The sequence below is a fragment of the Podarcis vaucheri genome (genome assembly GCF_965113315.1).
Source record: "Podarcis vaucheri genome assembly, chromosome: 1".
Taxonomy (NCBI): domain Eukaryota; kingdom Metazoa; phylum Chordata; class Lepidosauria; order Squamata; family Lacertidae; genus Podarcis; species Podarcis vaucheri.
Genome location: NC_138759.1, coordinates 85,323,120 through 85,346,307, shown reverse-complemented (window position 1 = coordinate 85,346,307; position 23,188 = coordinate 85,323,120). Strand labels below are relative to the sequence as shown.

The following is a 23,188-nucleotide window of genomic DNA, read 5'->3' as shown; positions in this document are numbered from 1 at the left end:
TCCTGCATTTCCCTGTCTGACATGGCATACAACTTGCCTACAGGAAGCTGTGCTCCAGGGAGTAAATTGATCTGGCAATCAAAGGGCCTATGCGGGGGTAGTTGGTCAGCTTCCTTCTCGCTGAACACGTCGCTGAGATCAGCATACTGTGGTGGCACCTTCCCCTTCTCCATTACTTCAGTCCCTGCTAGGGTGGCTTGGGCCCCTGCTGACCCCTTTTCCCCCCTGCAGTGTTCTAAGCAATGTGCTGAACCGAAGGAAACCACTCTTTGATGCCAGCCCACCAGCGGATCATGTAAGGCTAGCCAGCTCATTCCCAAAATAATGGGAGCGCCTCCCAAGGTGGCCACATTAAACGCTATCAGTTCTGTGTGCCTTGCCACCCTCATTATCATTGGGACGGTCTGCAAGCTGACTCCTCCTCCCAACAGTTCCCTGCCATCGATCGTGGTCACCTGCAGGGGGTTGCTTAAAGGGATAGTCTGTATCTGATGTTCAGCAGCAAACTCCTTGCTCATAAAATTGCAGGAGCTGCCTGAGTCCAACAGCGCCTTTATTTTTAGGGGGTGTCCATTTTGCAGCTCTAGCGACACTTCAATCACTAGAGCAGGTTGAGGAGCTTCTGGCACGGGCACTTTCACTGCTCTTTGGCCTGGCTGCAGTGCCCTGACTCTGGCAACCAGGCGTTGGCTTTTACCTGCTCCGTTTCTCCCTGCTCTTCCCCCTCAACTGCTCCCACCATCCCTTGCCATTCCTTCCTCTGGGGGCAGACTCTGGCAAAGTGGCCTGGCTGTTGGCAGAGATAGCATTTCCGGGCTCCCTTTCCCTCCTTCTTCGCCCCCTCACTGGGCTTTGAAACTGCGCGCGCGCGGGCTGTTCCGATTTCCATCGGCTCTGCCGGCGGGAAAGCTGGCTCAGGAATGTCTGGAATGCGTAACTCCTTCCAACGTTCCCCTCTCCCTTCCCGCCTCTCCAAGGCTCTTGCCTCCTGGCGCGCTCCAATGGTCAGCGCAGATTTGGTCAGCTGATCCATAGACACCGCCCTGGGGCTCCTGGCCAGCTCGTCCTTCACAGCTGAAGAAAGACCTTCTTCAAATAGCATCTGAATTGGTGCTGCCGCTAAATCCCACCCCAATCTGTGAATCAGCATGGTAAATTCAGTCCAGTACTCACGGACAGATCTGCTTCCCTGCTTGCAAGCCATTAGCTGTCTGCGCACCACCCCTTCCTCAATATCGCTGGAAAACATGATATCCATTGCACGAAAGAATTTCATAGTGTCCTTTAGGATATCGTTGTGCGTTGCCATCAGGGGTCGAACCCAGTCCCGCGCCCCCTTCTCAAGATGCCCAATTACGAAAGCAACTCGCGATTCCTCATCAGGGAACTCATCAAACTGCACATTCAGGGCATATTGCATCTCAGTCCTAAAGGCATGGTAATCCTTGGGGTCCCCCCCAAACTTCTGCACCAATCCTGGTACCTTTCTGGGGAACTGAGTGGTTCTCCCCTTTTTGTCAGCATCCTGAGCCCTTCTCTCCTCGAGCCTCGCCGTCTGCAGCGCAAGTTGGACCTCCAACGCTCGGTATCTTTCTTCCAAGCTTGGACCAGCTCCACCCCCTGCTCCTCCGGCTCCGTCTCCGGCTGGGTCGCTCATGATGCTTTCTCCTGCACAGGCAGCGTACAGAGACTGTCAGACTGCTGTCAGGGGATGATTAGCTGCTTGTGCTTAAAATAGTGCCCCTTCAGAGTTTGTGCGGCCCCACAAACCTCTGTGTGTGACAGAGCTCCTCAGACATGTCTGCTCTAGTCACTAGTAGAGTCTGACAGTGGCTGCCTGCGGAAGCGCTTCCAGCAAAGAAGTTCCTTAACGGAAACGCGTCTCCTGGACTCACGACGTGGCAGCTTCCGGCGAAGCAAGGGTCTCCCTGCAGTTGCTTCTGACACCTCCCCGCTATTTTCGCTGGAAGTGTCTCTCACCCCTTTCTCTCCCCTGCTGTTTCCTGCCTGGGCTGCTGCGTCTCTCTCAGCATTACTGAGATCCTCCTCCAGAGACCCCTCGCTCCCCCTCCTTGTCCCTGCTTTAGCTGCTGACTCTCTCCCAGTCTTTGGGAGCCCTACCACCTCCCTTTCCTCTGATGTCAGTTCCCTGACAACTGCACTTCGAAAAGGCCTTACAAATTGGGAACTCACCGATACAGATTTTTAAAGACATTCCTAAATATATTTTGGACTTGAGAGCTTCTTATAAGGATTTGGTTTATCTGTTGAAGAAGAACACCATTCTCTTCAGGTGGGAATTTCCACAGGGACTGTCTTTTGACTATAGGGGGAAGAAGGTGAAAATAAAGACAATACAGGATAAAGACAGGTTCCTGCAAAGAAATCAAGAAGATTTACAGAAAGGAACTGTAGACCCAATTGCTGAGCAAAAGAGTGTAATAGACATCCTGAACCTTTCGTTTGGACAGAATCTTCCACCACCAACAGAGGAGGAACAACAATTGGGAGCTGTTGGAGGAATACCAGAGAAGTAACAAGATGGCCCTGCAATTCCTTAGCTGGAATTGTAATGGGATGAACAGTCCTTTGAAGAGACGACAAGTATTCCATATTTTGTATAGAGAACAACTGGACTTGATTTGCTTGCAGGAAACTCATATAACTAGAGCACACAGGAGACTGCTTATGAATAAAAAAATTGGGACAAGAATTTATTTCGTCGGACAAAGTGAAAAAAAGAGGAGTTGTGATTTATGTAAAAGAGAAGTGGGCTCCAAAAATGATGTTCAAAGATGAACAAGGAAGATATTTAGCGGTGGAGATTCAGGTACAAGGAGAAAAATTTTTGATAATTGGGATCTATGCACCAAATGAAGGTAAAGCAGAATTCTTCAAAAAACTCCATGAAACTTTGATGGATTATTTGGAATACAATATGATAATCATGGGAGATATGAATGGTGTAGTTTCTACAAACATGGACAAGACACAAAGACTGACACTTACTAAAGAAGGGAGACTCCCGAAGACTTTCTTTGAAATGACTGAAAATATGGACTTAATAGACATTTGGAGAACAAGGAACCCTCTTGAAAGAGAGGGAACCTTTTTCTCCCATGCAAAGATGACCTGGACCAGAATCGACCAAATATGGGTTACTAGTGGAATGGCTCCGAAGATTAAGAAGGTAGAAATCTGCCCAAAAACCTGTTCCGACCATAACGCCGTGAAGATGGAAATGAAATTTACAACAACTGGTCAGTTTAGATGGAGAATGAATGACACCCTATTTCGAGATAGAGAGATCCACATGAAGGCCCAAAAAACTCTAAAGGACTATTTTGAAATCAATCTAAAGGGCGATGTGGAAAAAAGAGTGATCTGGGACGCAAGTAAAGCTGTGATGCGAGGATTTTTGATTCAACAAAATTCAATAAAGAAGAGAAAACAGAATGAGAAAAAGGAAAAAAATTTGGAAAAGATAAAAGAAGGAGAGAAAAAATTAAGATCAAAACCAAAGTCCCAGGAGATTTTGAGGGAGATTAAGTTGTATCAAACACAATATATGGAATTGATGAACCAAGAGATAGAATGGAAAATAAAGCAAATGAAACAAAAGACATTTGAGTCGGCAGACAAATGTGGTAAACTTCTGGCATGGCAACTTAAGAAAAGACAGAAATTAAATACAGTCACAAGTCTAGAAGTGGATGGAAAAAATATATCTAAACCCAACGAGATAAGAAATTGTTTTGTGAGTTATTTTAAAAAACTTTATTCCCAAGGATTACAAAATGAAGAGGACATAGATAAATTCCTTAATAAATATGGATTACAAAAAATCTCTCATCATAGCAAGGTGGATCTAAACCAGAGAATAACAGAACAAGAGATTGAGGGTGCCATTCAGGACATGCAATTGGGCAAATCTCCAGGGCCAGACGGACTGACTTCCAGATATTACAAATCTTTAAAGGAATGGCTGATACAACCGTTAAAGGAGGTTTGTAACGAGATCTTAGAGGGAAAAAAGGCACCCGAATCGTGGAAAGAAGCATATATCTCACTCATACCAAAGACAGAGACTGAAAAGACTCAACTGAAGAACTACCGCCCAATTTCGTTACTGAATGTGGATTACAAAATTTTTGCAGACATTTTAGCAAAAAGATTTAAAAGAGTACTGATGGAGAAGATTCACAGAGACCAAGCAGGCTTTCTCCCAAAAAGACACCTCTCAGATAATGTTAGGAATATAATAGACATTTTGGAAAAGTTAGAGGTGAACATAAATACCAAAGCAGTTTTGATATTTGTGGATGCGGAGAAAGCCTTTGACAATATTTCGTGGAGTTTTATGAAAAAGAATCTTCATGGAATGGGGGTAGGACAAGGATTTGAGAATGGTATGGGTGCAATATATTCCGAACAAAAAGCTAAGTTGATTGTAAATAATGTAATAACTGAGGAACTTAAGATAGAAAAAGGAACACGACAGGGGTGCCCAATTTCCCCATTGCTTTTTATTTCGGTCCTGGAGGTGTTGCTGAATATGATTAGAGATGACCAGCAAGTTAAAGGTGTAAAGGTCGGAACCAAACACTATAAGTTAAGAGCGTTCGCAGATGACCTTGTATTGACCTTGCAGGAGCCAAACACTAGTACAAAAAGAGTGTTGGAAATAATCCAACAATTTGGACAGGTAGCTGGATTTAAATTGAATAAACAAAAAACTAAAGTCTTAGGGAAAAACCTAACAGATATGGAAAAGAATAAGTTTCAAGAAGAGACAGGTCTGACGGTGGTTAAGAAGGTGAAATATCTAGGGGTTAATTTAACATCTAAAAATTTGAATCTGTATAAGGACAATTATGAAAAATGTTGGTCAGAAATTAAAAAAGATCTAGAAATATGGTCAAATTTGAGATTGTCAATGTTAGGCCGAATTGCAGTGATTAAGATGAATGTACTGCCTAGAATGTTATTTTTATTTCAAACTTTGCAGATTATTGACAAGATGGACTGTTTCAAGAGGTGGCAGAAAGACATTGCGAAATTTGTCTGGCAGGGCAAAAAGCCCAGAATAAAATATAAAATATTAACAGATGCAAAAGAAAGAGGGGGATTTGCCCTGCCGGACTTAAAATTGTATTATGAAGCAGCAGCATTCTGCTGGCTGAAAGAGTGGATGCTCCTCGAGAATACAGATATCTTGGACTTAGAAGGTTTCAATAATGCATTTGGCTGGCATGCATATCTATGGTATGACAAAATCAAAGTGCATAGTGCCTTTAAAAATCATATTGTAAGGAAAGCGTTGTTTAATGTTTGGATGAGATATAAAGATCTGTTGGAAAACAAAACCCCTAGATGGTTGTCACCCTTAGAGGCTAAGGCCCACAAGAAAGTTAATATGGAGGTCGGATGGCCAAAGTATTGTGAGATCTTAGAACAGGATGGAGAGAAACTGAAATTAAAGAGCCATGAAAAACTAAAACCCAAAGTACAAGACTGGCTCCACTATTATCAAATAATGGAGGTTTTTAAACAAGACAGGAAAATTGGCTTCCAGGTGGAAAAATCAAAACTTGAGACAGAATTGTTAGAACCCAATACTAAGAATTTGTCAAGAATGTATAACTTGCTGTTGAAATGGAATACACAAGACGAAACAGTTAAATCAGTTATGATTAAGTGGGCACAGGACATTGGTCATAATATTATGTCTGCTGACTGGGAAAGGTTGTGGAACACTGGTATTAAATTTACGGCATGTAGTGCTTTAAAGGAAAATGTGATGAAAATGGTCTATAGGTGGTACATGACCCCAGTTAAGCTAGCAAAAATTTACCATTTGCCTGATAACAAATGTTGGAAATGTAAGGAAACTGAAGGTACTTTTTATCACCTTTGGTGGACATGCCCGAAGATTAAGGTTTTCTGGGAGATGATATATAATGAAATGAAAAAGGTATTTAAATATACCTTCCTTAAGAAACCAGAGGCCTTTCTCTTGGGCATTGTCGGCCAATTGGTGCCAAAAAAGGATAGAACTTTTTTCATGTATGCAACAACAGCAGCAAGAATACTGATCGCAAAGTATTGGAAGACACAAGATTTACCCACCTTGGAAGAATGGCAGATGAAAGTGATTGACTATATGACATTGGCGGAAATGACGAGCAGAATTCGTGACCAGGGAAAGGAGACTGCGGAAGAAGACTGGAAGAAATTTAAGATTTATCTTAAGAACTATTATAAACTTGATGAAGTTTAGAATGTCGAGATTCTACAGAGAGAAAGGGTTGCAGTAATATAAGATTAGATTAAGAAAGGACTATGATGAATTAGGATGGGAAAAAACATTTATAAGTTGCTATAAAATTTGGACATGAGGATGCAGAAAGGGGAGGTATGGGGAAGTCCAAGGAAAGAAGTTTATGAAAGGATATTTTGAAATTATATTTGTTTGTTTGTCTGTTTTTCTTTTATGTTTGTTTGTTATAAAAACTCTTGTAAAACCAATAAAAAATTTTATAAAAAAAAAAAAGAAATGTGTGTTTTAGGATAAAATATGCTTTAAAATGCACAACGTGAGATGAAAAAGGTATTTAAAATGCTCATTTTGGGATCAAATAATATTTATATACTGTATGTATTTTGTAATAAAAGTATGTGTATGTATTATATGCAAAAATTCTTTTGTACTTTTAAAAGTAAATATTGCAAATTAATCTGGAAATGGGATGGGATGGGATGGACTTCTGAACCAACATGTAGATATGACTGATGCATCTGTCCTTGGTAGAGGGGGCTGCAACAGGGAGGTGAACATTTTGTGAACTGCCCTGAGATCTTTTAATGAAGAGCAGTATATATATCTAATAAATAAATAAATGATAAACATTGGTTTGGGAAGGTTCCTTCTACTTGCACCACCATTAGAACAAGCCCTTAAAATAGAAACACAGCAACAATAATAAACTGAAAGGCATAATGAATATTAGTAAACAGAATGAAAGTTGAATATCCTGTTCATTATTATATTGGTTTGTTATTCCATAATTGTCCTTTACAATGGCAGTGTCTTCCCAAGTAGTCTCCAAAATGCATCCTTAACCTCCTTGTTTCTCAGGCTGTAGATGAGGGGATTCAGCATGGGCATCACCACCGTGTAGAATAGCGAGGCCACTTTGTCTTGCTCTAGTGCATACGTGGAGCTGGGTCTCAGATACATGAAGAAAATTGCCCCGTAGAATAAGCTGACAACCGTCAGATGGGATGTGCAGGTGGAAAAGGCCTTGCGCCTGCTCTCAGATGAATGGATCTTCAAAATGGTGGCCAAGATACAGGCATAGGAGAGCAAGATGATTGCTGTCGTGCCGACGCAATTTATGCTAACCTGTGCAAATATTACTGTTTCGTTGGTGTGTGTATCCGAACAAGAAAGCTGTAGCAGTGGGGGAATGTCGCAGTAATAATGGTTGATCACATTTGGCCCACAAAAGGACAGAGTGAAGGTAAACACTGTATGTAGAACTGCATAAGAATTGCCAAGGAAATAGGAACCAGCTACTAGCCACATGCACCTTTTCCCTGACATTATGATGGGGTAACGCAGTGGCTTGCAGATAGCCACATACCGGTCGTACGCCATCACTGCCAACAAGAGGCATTCAGAACTCCCACATATAACAAACATAAACATCTGAGTTGCACATCCAATGACCCCAATGCGTTTGTTCTCTGCCAAGAGAGTGACTAACATGTTGGGTGTGATGGCTGAGGAATAGTTGACATCCACAAAAGCCAAGTTACTGAGAAAGAAGTACATGGGGGTGTGGAGGCGAGGGTCTTTCCTGATGAGCAAGATCATCCCTATGTTCCCCACCAGGGTGACAATGTAGATCAGAAGGAACAGAAAGAAGAGGGGCAGTTTCAGTTCCATTCGGCTTGTGATTCCCAGGAGAATAAACTCAGTGGTGCTTGAATGATTCCACACAGACATGTTTTTTATTATAGACTAGCTGCTGGGACAGAAAGAAAGAAAAAGGCTGAGTATCTACTATCTATTTTGAGAGAGCGAAGAAGATGGGAGGAGGGGTCAGACAATTTCCATCTCCTTAATCCTGCCAGTTGCATATGGTCATTAGGAGCAAATGATGTGCAAGAGGGAGATTTGTGGAACTACACCCTTTTTAAATTCAGGAGGAGATATTTCAGAATTCCCTTCAAATTACAGAATGTTCTATTTTCAGGAGATGCCCATTTATTCAGGGGTAAGCCACACTAGACTCAATGTTATTTACTTCTGAGGCCTGTAAATATTTCATGTTTTATTTTACTTGGAGATAAAGTGCTACTATCACAGAGCCTAGGACTTGCCAATCAGAAGGTTGTTGGTTCGAATCCCCGCGATGGGGTGAGCTCCCGTTGCTTGGTCCCTGCTCCTGCCCACCTAGCAGTTCGAAAGCACGTCAAAGTGCAAGTAGATAAATAGGTACCGCTCCGGCGGGAAGGTAAACAGTGTTTCCGTGGGCTGCTCTGGTTCACCAGAAGCAGCTTAGTCATGCTGGCCACATGACCCAGAAACTGTACGCCGGCTCCCTCGGCCAATAAAGCGAGATGAGCTCCGCAACCCCAGAGTCAGTCATGACTGGACCTAATGGTCAGGGGTCCCTTTACCTTTTTAAAGTGCTACTAATTTTTAAAATCCTACACATTTTGCATGAAAACACCTTTTGAAGGTAGATTTTAACTTAGTGCCCTCCTGTAATCTTTTCCAAATGTGGAAACTCTGGTGCCTGTATAATGCTATCTTCCCTACCAAATTACTTCTCTCTTTGTTTTCAGTGAAAAAAACCTGATCCACTCACATATTCCTCAGAACACACAAATTGGCTCCCTTCCACCCACACGGAAGTTAATAGGAATTCCAATCTATGCAAGATATGTATTTGAGCATCCAAAAGCACAATCAGCTATGGATTGCAGCATTTTTAATTGTAGCAAATGAGAAAAATCCTAAACTCTCAGCACCATTCTGTCTACCACTAACATCTATTTTAAAGTACTCAATGAATTGCAGATGACAACAACAACAACAACAACCAGAGATTCCTAGGACTTGTCTCCTGAACACCATTTTCATACTTTAGTAGCTCACCTATGGAATGGAGCCTCAGCAGCATTCAGAGGGTTGAGCTTGGACAGAGTTGAGCGCACAGAGTATTTATTCATTCTCTTGTGAGGATTCCCTATAGGCTCTCAATCACCTTTATGTCTCTTGCTGCAGAGCAGAGAAAGTCACACTAGGTGTGGATGGCTCAGGATTAGTCTATCTGCCTCCAAACTTGGGTGTCTGCAGCTGACTAAACTCATCAATTTCACCTGAGCCTTGGGAAAATTCCCCATGACATCAAGAGAGAGAGAGAGAGAGAGAGAGAGAGAGAGAGAGATTATAATGGTGCCATCACATCAGGGACCAGACTTGCAAGGGGCCTAGAGTCTAAGCTTTTATATATATATATATATAAAGTACAGTGGTACCTCGGTTTTTTAATGTCTCTGTTGACAAACATTTCAGTTTACGAATGCCATAAACCCAGAAGTAAATGCTTCAGTTTTCGAACACACCTCAGAAGTTGAACATGCTACACAGCCTCCGCTCACTACAAGATCCAGAGGCCTAGCTGTCGGCTGTTGAGTCCTCAGTTTTTGAACGTTTCAGAACTCGAACGGTCTTCCAGAACGGATTATGTTCAAAAACCGAGGTACCACTGTAAATACCAAGACCTTCTAGAATGTACATGCAAATTTCTAAGCAATTTCTATGAAATAAGTCACCAGGCTGCTCCTGCCTTTCAATGTTTTTAATCCATGTGTGCAGTCAGAGCTGTGATTGATGAATGAGTTATTTGGACACCAAGCTCTACAGCAGTGTTTCCCAAACTTGGCTCTCCAGCTGTTTTTCGACTACAATTCCCATCATCCCTGACCACTGGTCCTGCTAGCTAGGGATGATGGGAGATGTAGCCCAACAACAGCTGGAGACCCAAGTTTGGGAAACACTGCTCTATAGGAATTCTGGTCGTCCAAAATGGCTGCTGTTTTCTACTCCCCATTGGTGCACTTTGCTTTCCTGGTTCTGTCTCATTGTTTAAACCACAGAATCTCCAAAGTTTTCTCAGAATCTTAAAAGGGGGCTGCTGGATTGCTGCTCTGAATCATCATAAAGCAGCATCTCTTTTTTATTTAAATGTTATAATACTCAGCAATATATATATAAAAAATGTTCAACCCATTCATTGTATGTACAAAAAAGTCACAGATAGCACTTAGGACCAAACATTCCTACCTAGCCTTGTCTTGTTTCAAAATAGAACGACAAGTCACATTTTATAATTTATTTATTGCAGCCATTTATTTGGACTGTGCACAGACTCACACAAACTCTGAAACTGTACCAGGGCCTTAATCTAGATTCCCTGGATTTGGCAGACCTGCCAAAGGGTCATCCACCCAAAATCTGGTCCCTGATCAATTAAAGGCAGCGGTGCCAGCTCCTGGGGGCTGAGCCCTTTTGCCCTCCCTATATTTTGGGAGTGGGGGCTTCCTCCAATGTCCAAAAAGTGCAGAGGTGGAGCATGGAGATGAGTGTTGCACAACTCCAGCGGTTGACTCATTCTCCTCCTGCTGCTGTTGCAGAGGGGAAGAAGGGTTGAAGCAGCCTCCCATCAGTGGTGGTACCAAGAGGAAGTGGATAAGAAGGCACCAGCCAATGAAGCTGCATGGTCACCATGTTTGGTTCCACCCTGACCTCTTGACATCACACGTATGTCACACATGCAACACTGGCCTTGCAAGCTGGTGCCTCTGATTCAGGGGCAGGGCTACTTAGGGAGGGCTGTCTTTAAGGGGGTGCAAGGGGTGTGGGGCACCCAGGCATCTAATTCTGGGGGGCACCAAATGTATGCCTACTGTATACTGGTCTCTCTTGATTGGCAGCAGTGAAAAGGTTGTTATAGGTGAGCGTTTCCCCCCTCCCAAAAAAGTTCAATAACTTTTAGCTCACCCTCCCCCACAAGGTCAACAACTTTGGCTCCCCCCCTCCCCAAAAAAGCTCAATAAAGGTTACTTTGGGGGAGACTAAACTAAATTTGGGGGCGCTGGGTGGATCTTTGCACCCTGGCGGCGCATATGCTAAAGATGGCCCTGTACTTAGGGTTTTTAAAAACCTAAGTAAACATATGGTTGGGCGGGGGGGGGATAAGCTGCATGTCTTTTCCCCCTCTCCTGAATGAATGAAAGGTCCTGTATGTTTGTGAGTGCAAAATGCAGGGTTGAATCCTGCACTTACCATCTGATAAGCAAAACATTCCATTGAGCTCAGTGTTGCTCGTTCACAAGCACCTGCCCTTAAGGGAAACTCCTTGAGAAGGAGCAATACCATGCAGGGTTGAATTCTGCACTTATCAGTTGGTAAGAAGAGGATTCCATCAAGCAAAGAAGCATGGTTACATGGCACATGTTTATCTCAGCAGCTCATTTGGAGATATCCCTAAGGATCAAAACTCCTACAGGCGGAATATGAGGCAGAATGCTAGAGGGACAGATACACACATAAAGAGCTTGGAAGCAGTCAGGGGGACCCATTGAGAGTGCATAAAAGAACAAGGAAATGAACACTCTGGTAGGTTGGGCAGCTGGCTACTTTAACCAAGAACTAAATCAGCATTGTTCTACAAGGGGATAATTTCCATGTTTAAAAAAATGTGTATCCTGTTGTGAACGAGGAACACTGGAGGAGAGTATATTTTTATCCATGAGATGGGGAAGCAATCAGTGCAGAAGTGCCTCAGCATGGTTAGTGGTGGCAAAAAATGGACACTGTCACATTCTTCAGCCACAACTTTGCTCACCTTTCTTCCAGGAAGGGTGAATTTTACCTCTCTGCAGGAAGAGTGGCAAGTGCAAAATATCGCTTAGTTCATAACTATATTTCTTCTGGCACTTTGGGAGTGAATGTGCATTTCTTTATATGAGATCTTAGTATTTAACATCTTCGTATATGTAGATAGATACATTTTTTATTTATAGATACAGAGAGATACATCCTTCAGACATTGAGCAGCGGACGGTGGAATAGCAACCCTTATGGTGAGAAATGGGATTTGTCCAGGAAATAAGAATAGAAGTATGATATATATGGAGATGGAAGAACCAATCTGTTTCTCATTTGTGTCATCCATAAATCTGTTCCATAGGTCCTCATTAATCAGCCATTTCTTTTTAAAAGAAACTCCACACAAAAATGCATTTATATATGTGTTGGTGTGTATTTTTATATGTATTCTCTCTCTCTCTCTCTCTCTCTCTCTCTCTCTCTCTCTCTCTGTGTGTGTGTGTGTGTGTGTGTGTGTTTCTAAATGTACTTTGATACATTCGATACATTGCAGAGAGCAGTGTTGCAAAATTCAGAGAAGTGCAAAAATTATCCAGTCTAAGAAATTCAGAGCAAGTCACAAAAGACAAAATTCCCCAAGCATCCCCTAACAATATGGCCGAGGATCTACTTGCCTAGAGATTCTTCATAAAAGTGTCAGGTGTGTTATGATTCAAGCAAAAACCTGATTGGGAGGTGGCGTTCATGTGGTATCAGCTTTGTTAGAAAGGCAGTTTGAAAAAGCTGCCCTGCTGGCAAGAATAAGGTGCTGCTACGAACCATTTCACACTTTATGTAGCAGCATGTCCAGTTTTGTCACCTGTGCACTCAAAAGGTTGCTGCAGCCAATTTAGTCTCTTCAGTGTACCTGTATGACCATGATGGTTGGTGGGGAGGAGGGGTGGCGCTTACACGACCTCTCATCACTGACATCAGTGCAGCTTACTGGGAAGGAGAGGTTACCAAGATATAAATCCTCCAACAGGAGTATCAGATTGGCTTCATAGCTGTGTTTGCACCATACCAACCTCCCCACCACCTCACCTCTCCCAGTAACCCACAGCAACACCAGTCACAGAAGGTTAGGCAAGTGCTACCACTCCTCCACCCTGATCACTTTTGCTGCATGGTGTATTTACATTTGAATATTTCTCTGCTGTGTACAATGGATATATTACACACCTTATTCTAAGGAGGAAATACAGAAATGTATCAAAATGAGCAGCATTTCTATTGCTTTCCTGACCCCAAATGACAAAAAAAAACCTATAAGGAAACAGAGTTTAAGCTACCCGTGTTCAGTCATAGGGTTTATCTGGTAAGAAGGTCAAGAAATGCTTTCTGAACCCAAACTCTTAGGATTGGTGTGGTGGTGGTTATGCAGATCAGAAACACGTAACGTATCCCAAACAATAATTTCAGGTGGTGGTGACATTGTGATTGCACGACAATGTTTATCACATCAGAAATGAAAACGGAACACCTACAGGAACAAGGCAGTATTTTTTTATACCAGAAAAAATTATCATCCACATATGCTGAGATAACACTACTGTATGTTTTCTGCCTGCCAGAGATAAGTGAAATTCTCCCCTGATTTAATCATGCCCTGTTTAACCAGATGATCTGATGCGGAATAAATGGCAGATGCCAATCACACCGTGACCACAGTGAAGGAGTTCATTCTGTTTGGACTCACCGACCGCTCGGACCTACAAGTCCCCCTCTTTGTCATCTTCCTCCTGATCTACGTTATCACTGTGATGGGGAATCTTGGGATTATCCTTCTAATCCGGACTGATAGCCACCTCCATAACCCCATGTACTTCTTCCTCAGCCACTTGGCTTTTGTTGACCTCTGCTATTCCTCTGTCATTGCCCCTAAGATGCTGGCAAACCTCATAGCAGCTAAGAAAACCATCTCGTACTATTCATGCGCAGCACAGTTGGGCTGCTTCCTTACTTTCATGATCACAGAGTGCTTTCTCCTGGCGGTGATGGCATATGACCGTTACGTGGCCATCTGCAATCCACTGCTTTATCGGATCATCATGTCCCAGAGAGTCTGCATCCAACTGGCAGCTGGCCCTTATGCATACAGCTTCTGTGTTGCCTTGTTCCACACCATAGTTACATTTCGTTTGTCCTTCTGCTCTGCTAATGTGATCAACCATTTCTACTGTGATGACCTTCCACTGTTAGCCCTTTCTTGCTCTGATACCAGCACCAAGCAGATACTGATCTACGCTTTTGCTGGTTTTGATATGCTGTGCTCCCTTCTCATGTCCTTGGAGAACTGCACAGAATTCATCATTTTACGAATTCATCTATTGGGAAAATGTGCCATACTCTCCCCAAGACTCAAGTGCATTGAAGCACAGAAATTGTTCATTGTTTGTTTCTGATAAAAAATAATAATAATTCCATATGAAGAGGCAGGGCCGACCCAATACATTTTGGCACCTCAAGTGAACCACAGAAAGTGCCTCCTCCTTGCTAGGGAAGATGTTGTGAATAAAGATTAACAAAGGGGAAATAAAGATCTACACTGGGATCTGCTACCCCTGTGAATCTTGCCACCTGAGGCAGTTGCTTCATGGGTGGGCCGTCCTTGTGAAGAGGCAATAATAGAGAAGGGGAGGAGTATTGCTAGCCTTGAAAAACAAGCTTATATGAAGCTACAACCATAGCTGTCAACTTTTCCCTTTTCTTGGAGGAATCCTATTCGGAATAAGGGAATTTCCCTTAAGAAAGGGAAATGTTGACAGCTATGGCTACAACTGGAAGAATGTTGGGGGCATCATAGACTGGAAATGGATAATATTGTTTCATGAAGGAATCCCAATAACATAGGGAGCCAAAGCCAGATCATTGGTTTATCTGAATGAATATTTGCATTGGAGGGCAGCAGCCATGTGCAGGACTTAGCACTGACTGGAAGTGGCTCTCCAGGGTTTCAGGGCACTATCCAGCACTATCCAGAGATGCTGCACATTGAACCTAGGATATTTTGCAGGGGAAGCATGTGATCTTCCATCAAATTCGCATTGACACTTTGTCACAATTTGTTTTTCTGGGAAAGGGTTGTAACTCCGTGGTAGTGCATCTGCCTGCAGAAGGTCGCAGGTTTCACACACACACACACACACACACACACACACACCCCAGACAACAATACAAAACAGTGAGATGGCAGGAATCAGGGTTGCCATATGTCCAGAATTTACCGGACATATCCAGAATACTGCAGTCGGAGTCAATGTCTGGGCAGAAATCAGCTAAATGTCTGGGAAAATCTGGATGTATGACAACTGTGTTGGCAGTGTTTTTGCCGATTTCCTTCAAAAATAGTGCATTTTTTAAAAAGCATTTTTGCCAAAAAATAGCTCAACAGCTTTTTAGTTCGGATTGTCACTTTTTGAAATAGGGCAACCCTAGCAGAAATACAAAGTACTGGTAGGTACAAGTGCTGAAGAATGGAAATACGTGGGACTGAATATTCTAATAATAAATATTTATATCCATTTTGAATTTTATCTCTTTTGTTCAAGGAAGGACCTGGGGGAGGAGGAGGTTTAAGCAGCTGTGGGAAAGTGAGGACTTGCAGTCTCCACAACTGCCTCAAAGGGGCTAGGCCTCTGAAAAGTGTTGCTATGCTGACACCCCTGAGCAGACCTTGTTTCTTCTAATAAAGTTAATGTCACTTACTCTGTGTGATTTATTGCTGGCTAGCTTCTGACATAATGTCAAGCCAAACACTTGAAGAGGGCCTGATTGAGTCTCACAATAGAGGAGATAGGTTGACTGTAGGGGAGATAGAGGAGGAGATAGGTTGACTGCCCTTTTTTAAATTTTTCTATTCTAAAAAACATTTCATAGCCTAAAGTCATGCAAGCATTGTACAGTAAGAGAAAATAGGATAAAATATAAAAGAAACAAACTCAATGAACTAAAAGCAATAAAATCATATCTACAGTTATAGACACTGTAGAGAATGACTGAGGCTCACATCAGGGAAAGCCTTCTTAAACTTTCTGCAGGCAGTGCAATGGCATCTCAGATACTTTTTGAGGTGGCTGGCAGACAGCAGCTCCTTCTCTCTCTGCTTCTCTCTGTGTGGAAGTTCTTTGTCACATCCACAGCCCTGCTGTACATCACAGGTAGGACAGGAGTTGGGAGCAAGAAGACTGTTGCACCCGCTTGGAACTGAACCAGGCGCAATGTTTTCATACGATGGTAGTACCATTGGGAAGGGATCCCTTTCAAGACTTTCCACTGGCCACCACTCGCAGCAATCCCATTGGTGATACTTCTATCTGGCCATACATTTGGTGGATAGAAAAGGGTGCTCTGTGCCAATGGAATGATGTTGGCATCACTTGGCAGGCAGCAGGTGGGCAAGATGGATAGATGGACAACTCTGTCAAATCCAAGCCCCCCCTCCACCCTTGCAGAAAGGGGGCTTTGACTGCTTTATAAATTGCAATTTCAAAAAGAGCATGATAAGCAGCATCCCAAAAGCTTCTTGCATATTTCTCCCCTACACCCCCGATTCCGCCCCCCACCCCTGTCAGCTTCCATGTCCCTCACTATAAATATATAACATGCTCAGTTTAGGACTGACAGGTACCTACAGCCATATAATGTAACACAACAGGGGAAAGTTTAGTAGGGGAGATAAAAGCACCCGTTCCTCTCTTCTGAAACTCCCCACTTCCAACAAAGTCTAAAGAGCACTACTGTCTGGAGCCGTGGGCAGAAAAGCAAACCTCTCAGGGTGTGGATAGGTTAGCAAGGATGTAAAATGCAGCCACCCAAAACTAAGGTAGTGGTTTCAACACAAACGGGAGTTTCTCTAGATACACAGAAAAAATTTTGTAAATTAAAATCACACACTGTCAAATAATCTGTCAAGAGTTCCAGAATGTGAAGGAGGCGGGGGAGAAAATGGAGGTGGGGAGAAAAGAAGAAAATAGGTTGTTCAATCCTCAACAAATTATAGAAATGAATATGGAATGTGAAGTAAAAATAAAATCCCTTATAGGATGTAATTTAACTTTTCCAACGCCTGTACCACTCTCCTCCCCCAATTATCTAGATGTAAAATGCTTAAAGCAGGCCCACACTAGTTTTTCTGACAGCTAATTCATACCCTCCACCAACATTACTCTAATTAAAATAAGGAGGTCCTATTCCAGAATGATAATGATGATTTTATTATTTATACCCTGTCCATCTGACTGGGTTGCCCCAGCCATTCTGGGTGCCTTCCAACATATATAAAAACATAATAAAATATTAAACATTTTAAGAATACTTCCCTATACAGGGCTGTCTTCAGATGTCTTCTAATGGTTGTAGAGTCACTGATCTCCTTGGCTCAGGGGTTGGATGCCCTCTAACATTTCTCTGATGAAAATAGGGACATCCTAAGGAAAAGAGGGGTGTTCCAGGATCAAATCAGAAACTGGATCGGCTTTTGTAAATTGAGAACTGTCCCTGGAAAATAGGAGCACTTGTAGAGTTTGCTAATTTTCATGTCCTGAAACTAATCTCTTCAAGAGTTCTGAACAGCACTGAAAGGTTCCTGTTCCAAGTTGACTGAACAGGAGCACTTCTCATACTCCCTATGGCTTAGGGCAGGAGTGATGAAGCTGTGATTCTTCAGACATTGCTGGACTATAACTCCCATCTTGCCTGATCATGAGTCTGATGCGAATTGGAACCCAATGACACCAAGAGGGCTACAGCAACTCCCCATCTCTGACTTAAGGAGGTGGGGATACAATGCACTATTAAGCACTATGTTAATCATACAAAAGAGAATAGTTAAAACAGTGGTCAAACTCCATATTAGGGGATACACCATATATCATTCATAGCATAGAATGTTCCCTTCATTCACCTTGGAATAATATGGACATAGTTTAAGGGAAACATTACATTCCTCACCAAATCAGCGCATAGAGGCCAGAAGGAATTTGGTGCATCCTTCTTTCTTTCCAGACTTTACAGATTTAATAATGCCATGCCCATTTGATTTTATAAGGTTCATTAACAAAATATTTTGTCACACACCTTCCACTGAAAGCCTCTCAAAGCATCCTTTACCTCCTTGTTTCTGAGGCTATAAACCAAAGGGTTGAGCAAAGGGATGACAACTGTATAGAACACATTCAGTGTTTTGTCAAAGACGCCTTGAACCAAAGATTCATCGCTAGAGGTTGGTCGGAAATGCAGAATGAGAATTGCCCCGTGGAAAATGGTAACCACAATGAGGTGCGAGGTGCAGGTGGAGAAAGCTTTCAGCCTGCCTGCGACCGAACTGATCCTCACCACAATGTTGGTGAGAATATATGTATAAGAAACTACAACGCTCAAGATGGTGGTTATTTCTACAAGACCAGCCACATAGAAAATCAGGAGTTCATTGAGGTGGATATCTGAACAGGAAATGGCCAAAAGTGCTGTGATGTCACAGAAAAAGTTATTGATCTTGTTAGACCTGCAAAATGACAGCCTGAAGGTGAGGACTGTGTGAAGGAGAGAGTGCAAAAAGCCAAGAGCATAAGACCCCAACACCAGAAGAATGCAGACTCTAGGAGACATGAGGACTGGGTACAGCAAGGGTTTGCAGATAGCCACGTAGCGATCATATGCCATTGCAGCCAAGAGAAAGAGCTCTGCGCTCCCCAGACCTATAAAAAAGTACATTTGCATTGCACACCCAATAAAGGAAATGGACCTTTTCTTTGCTAGGAAGTTCACTAATGCCCCTGGAGCAAACACAGAAGAGAAGCATACATCCAGGAAAGACAGGCTGCTGAGAAAGAAGTACATTGGAGTGTGGAGCCGGGGACTGGCCCTTATTAACGCAATCATTCCTAGATTTTCAACCAAGGTGATCATATAAATAACCAGGAACACCAAAAAGAGACTAGTTCGTAGTGTAGGGTTGTTTGTTAATCCCACAAAGGCAAACTCACTGACCACTGTTGTGGAGTTTTCTTCAGACATTGCACCCAGGTGAAATGTCCAGATCTGAAAAAACACCAAAGCATAGCACAGGTAAAACAACACTTTACAACCAATGTATGGAATTCTTTGCCAGCAGTGGCAGGGATGACTATGATCTTGCATTACTTTAACAGAAAAACTTATGCATGCTTGAAGGACAAGACCTTCAGGCATAGTTTGCTGCCGGCTTGCATTCAAACCAACAAACAGTTTAATGTAGCATCTTAGAGACTAACAGATTTGCTATGCTTTTAGTCTGCAATCTTATGTACACTTACAAGGGAGTAAATCTCACTGAATGCACTGAGACCTTCTTCCGGATTTGTAAACATTCATAGGATTGTACTGTCTGTGGCTAATCTGAAACATCAATTACAGAAGCAGCATTATATATCTGGTTATCAGATGCTTGTGAAAAAGACCAGGGAATGGCCACCTGCCCCATGCCTTCTTTCTGGGCTCCCCAGCCCAAACTAGTGGGCCAAAGTTTTAGGTGAGTTGCTGAATTGGATGGAGGTTTTGTGCTCAACTCTGGTGTGATAGGGAGCAGTCCTGCCCTGTGATAGGGCAGGAGTCTGGGGCAAAGGTCCAAGGCACCACACAGTAGAATGAGCAAGAGGAATCCCAAATGCACCAGGTTGGGCTTGTCATAATTTAAAGAAATGAAATCACCTTCTAAAGAGGAGGTATCTGTAAGACCACCAAGTCCATGTTTAAAGTTACCTATATGCACAACTAGAGATGTGGGCGTGGGTCAATGAACAAGGATGATGAAAGCTGTAGTCCAACGAAATTTCAGAGGCATAGATGTTTTGGGGAAGCATTGTCAATTTGTGCAGGGAACTGTCTATATTAGATACAGTGTGAGAGCTCAGAATCATGAATTGCTTCTAGTACAGGGTGTGCCTCTTACATTGATCCTGCTGTAGGCACACTTCTACTTTAAAAAGCCAGCAAATCCAACACCATCTAAAATTGTGAATGTTGGAAAAACAAATCCAGTTAGAATCTTTGCAAACCAATTCGTACTAAAAGAGCTTAGTTGAGATTCCTGTATTGCAGGGAGTTGGACTAGATGACACTCAGGGTTCCTTCCAACTACAGCTCTATGATCACATAGGAGTAAACCCCACTGAACACAGTAGGACTTATTTCTGAGTATGGATGGTATCTAAGACTGTTAAATTGGATTATCACTGCATCTACTCAGGAGATATTTACTCCTGTGCTATGAACTGTCAAAGAATTCATGCAAGTCATTTCTTTCATTTCACATACTTCTATCTACAGCAACACAAGAAAGCACAGCATAAAGTGCACTTTTGCATACTTTTACATACCTTTGGAAATAAGCTCTGTGCAGCTTCTGCATAAACAGCTGTGGTACTCTGTTGCAGTCAGAGAGAGAGAGAGAGAGAGAGAGAGAGAGAGAGAGAGAGAGCGCTTGAGGCAGATAGATCAGCAAGTTCATGTAAGATGTAAAATAATATTAAAATGAACTAGATGTGTTGAATCACAGGGATCTGATAATTTGCAATAACATTTTCTCTCCTCAACTCTAAAATAAGCTACAAATGTTCCCTTAATCTGATTGCCAACCCCCTGATTGTTGGTATCATATGGGTACCATAAGGAGCTCTGTTCCATTTTCTTTCTTCACCAATCTTTCCAGTGACACTTGGTTCCTAACATTACTTTTCCTCCAGATGTTATTCTCTCAGCAGTCCTGTTCTTTCAGAATTCTTAGCATAAATAGAATGTCTATTCTGATCTTAATTTGCAAGAGACTACCTTGCAATTTATTATGGAGCACTTTTGTTTGGCTGCTGTAAGATAAACAGCTTCCTTACACATCACTTGAGCTTCCTCACACATCACTTTTTCAGACTTTAATCCCTCCTGAAGTCTCATAGAAACTAAAACGACCAACAGGCAGCTAATTATTATTATTTGCCTCTTAATGGAAAATGAGGTGAAATGGCGCTGTCGAGCAGAATTCCAGAGAGAGAAAGAGTGAAATATCACCATCACCACCACCAACACCATCATCTCAGGGCAGTTCACAGCATAACAACCACAGAATAAAACCACAAAAACAATAACAAAACAATAACCAACAACACCCACCCTACCACAAGACACACTTAAAGGTCCATAGAAATTAATCAGCCAAAAGTCTGGTTGAAGAGGAACATTTTTGCCTGGCACTTAAAGATGTATAATGAAGGCGCCAGCTGAATCTCCCTGGGGAGAGCATTTCACAAATGGGGAGCCATCACAGAGAAGGCCTCTTCTCATGTTACCACCCTCCAGACCTCTGGTGGAGGAGGCACACTTAGGAGGGCCTCAGAAAGTGATCTCAGGGACTGGGTAGGTTGTTCCCCCACCCTCCAGCTTAGATTTTCAAGGGACATTTGGGGCAGCAGTGGGTAGGGGAATTGTCAATATGGCCCCCTTCTCCTCCATTAGCAGATACCTCTCACTGGGGCAAAGCACTAGGAGGGTGTTCTGGTGGGGCAGAGGCTTGTATAGATTCAGACAAAGCAAAGAGCTTTGAAATTGAGGTGTCAATATAACAAATACTGTGGCTAGTGCAGTTTAGGGATGTTCTTACTAAAATCTTTACAATTTAAAGAAATATGTTTTTAGTAAGATTCCAGTTAATTTTGTCAGAAGCCATGGGATGATGCATGGAATAGAGAAAGTAGACAAAGAAAAGTTTTTCTCCCACTCGAATAACATTAGAGCAGGTGGCCATCCCATGAAGCTGAATATTGGAAAATTCATGACAGATAAAAGATCATACTTCTTCACACAGCCCATAGTTATAATCTGGAATTTGTTCCCACAATAAGTAGTGATGGCTACTAACTTGGATGGCTTTAAAAGGCAAAATTAATGGAGGGCAGATCTATCAATGACTGCAGCTCATTTTGTCTTAAGCAAAGCTTTTATTGAGAAGAAAGTTTCCTTTGTATAGACCTCTTCAATGCAACCTTCACTTCCTTGTTCCTTAGGCTGTAGATCAGGGCTTTGCTTGGACATCTAGTTGGGCACTGTGAGAACAAAATGCTGGACTGGTGTGCTTTCGAACTGCTAGGTTGGCAGAAGCTGGGACAGAGCAATGGGAGCTCAGCCCATTGCGGGGATTCAAAGTGCCGACCTTCTGATCTGCAAACCCCAGAGGTTCAGTGGTTTAGACCACAGCACTACCCACGTCCCTTATTGTACATAGGACCATATATGTCACTAGGTGTCATACGTTCAAATTCATATTCAGGCTTGAATTTGGGTTTCTCACCGTCTCTCTGCCTAACGCACCTTGTTGGAAAAACTGAGATAAAGCTGAGAAAGCCATATTAGCTACATTGCAGGGAGGAAGGGATAAAAATATATAAATAAATTGTGGCAGGTGCCAATTCAGTAATATCCTCACATTGTGCAACATTCTGGCCCATGACACCTACACAATACTGAACTTTCTAACATTGTGCTAGAATAGCAGTCATTGTTCCCTGTTCAGCGAAGTTTTTAATGTGTGACATTTTAATTTATTTTTAATCTTTGTAGGAAGCCGCCCAGGGTGGCTGGGGAAACCCAGCCAGATGGGAGGGGTACAAATAAATTATTATTATTATTATTATTATTATTATTATTATTATTATTATTATTATTAATATTGCGTGCTGAGGTCCCCAAAACACCCTTAACCCCAATAACTCACACATCACACATAATTTTTGTTTAAGCTTTTTGGCATAATTTTGGCCACAACTTTATTTTCATACAAATTGTGAGTGGTTGCTTAGGCATTGGTTACGACTATCTGTCCCTCCCGCCTTGGGGACAGCACTGACTCCCGGATTCCAGCGGAAGCCAGTGTGGAGGAACAAGTTCAGGGATAGGCGGAGCTGCGACACAGACCCTCAGCTTCTCCCCGCATGCTCCTAGGAACTTACACGGCCCAAGCCCGATTCCAGGGGTTTGGACGAATGGATGGTAAGTCCCTGAATTCCTTTAACGGAATTCCCATGCAGCAGCAGCATTGGAGGGGCAGGCACAGCCAATCCATACCCCTCCACCAACCAATTTAGACCAATGCCTAACCGCCAACCTTACAAGTTGTGACGTATTGCTAAGCAGTAGGCAAAACCCAAGAGGCACGCACTAATCAGCCAAATGGTAAATTCCTACTGGGCCCTCGCACCAAGGCGAACGACCCCA

General features: G+C 42.7%; 2 protein-coding genes and 1 long non-coding RNA gene across 3 annotated transcripts in view; 2 read left to right on the top strand and 1 right to left on the bottom strand.

The window, feature by feature from the left end:
* Positions 1–23,188, top strand: part of LOC309526868 — a 117,333-nt gene that overhangs the window by 75,191 nt on the left and 18,954 nt on the right. The gene's annotated exons all lie outside the window — the stretch shown is intronic.
* LOC309537146 (olfactory receptor 5AP2-like) lies at positions 7,076–8,011 on the bottom strand (the record flags this gene model as incomplete). The annotated part of the gene is made up of 1 exon (XM_082231715.1): positions 7,076–8,011. One exon carries the CDS (start codon positions 8,009–8,011, stop codon positions 7,076–7,078), a length of 936 nt encoding a protein of 311 aa, XP_082087841.1.
* Positions 13,588–14,352, top strand: LOC309537140 (olfactory receptor 8U3-like; the record flags this gene model as incomplete). Its single annotated transcript, XM_082231696.1, has 1 exon — positions 13,588–14,352. The coding sequence occupies one exon, from the start codon at positions 13,588–13,590 to the stop codon at positions 14,350–14,352; it is 765 nt and encodes a 254-aa protein (XP_082087822.1).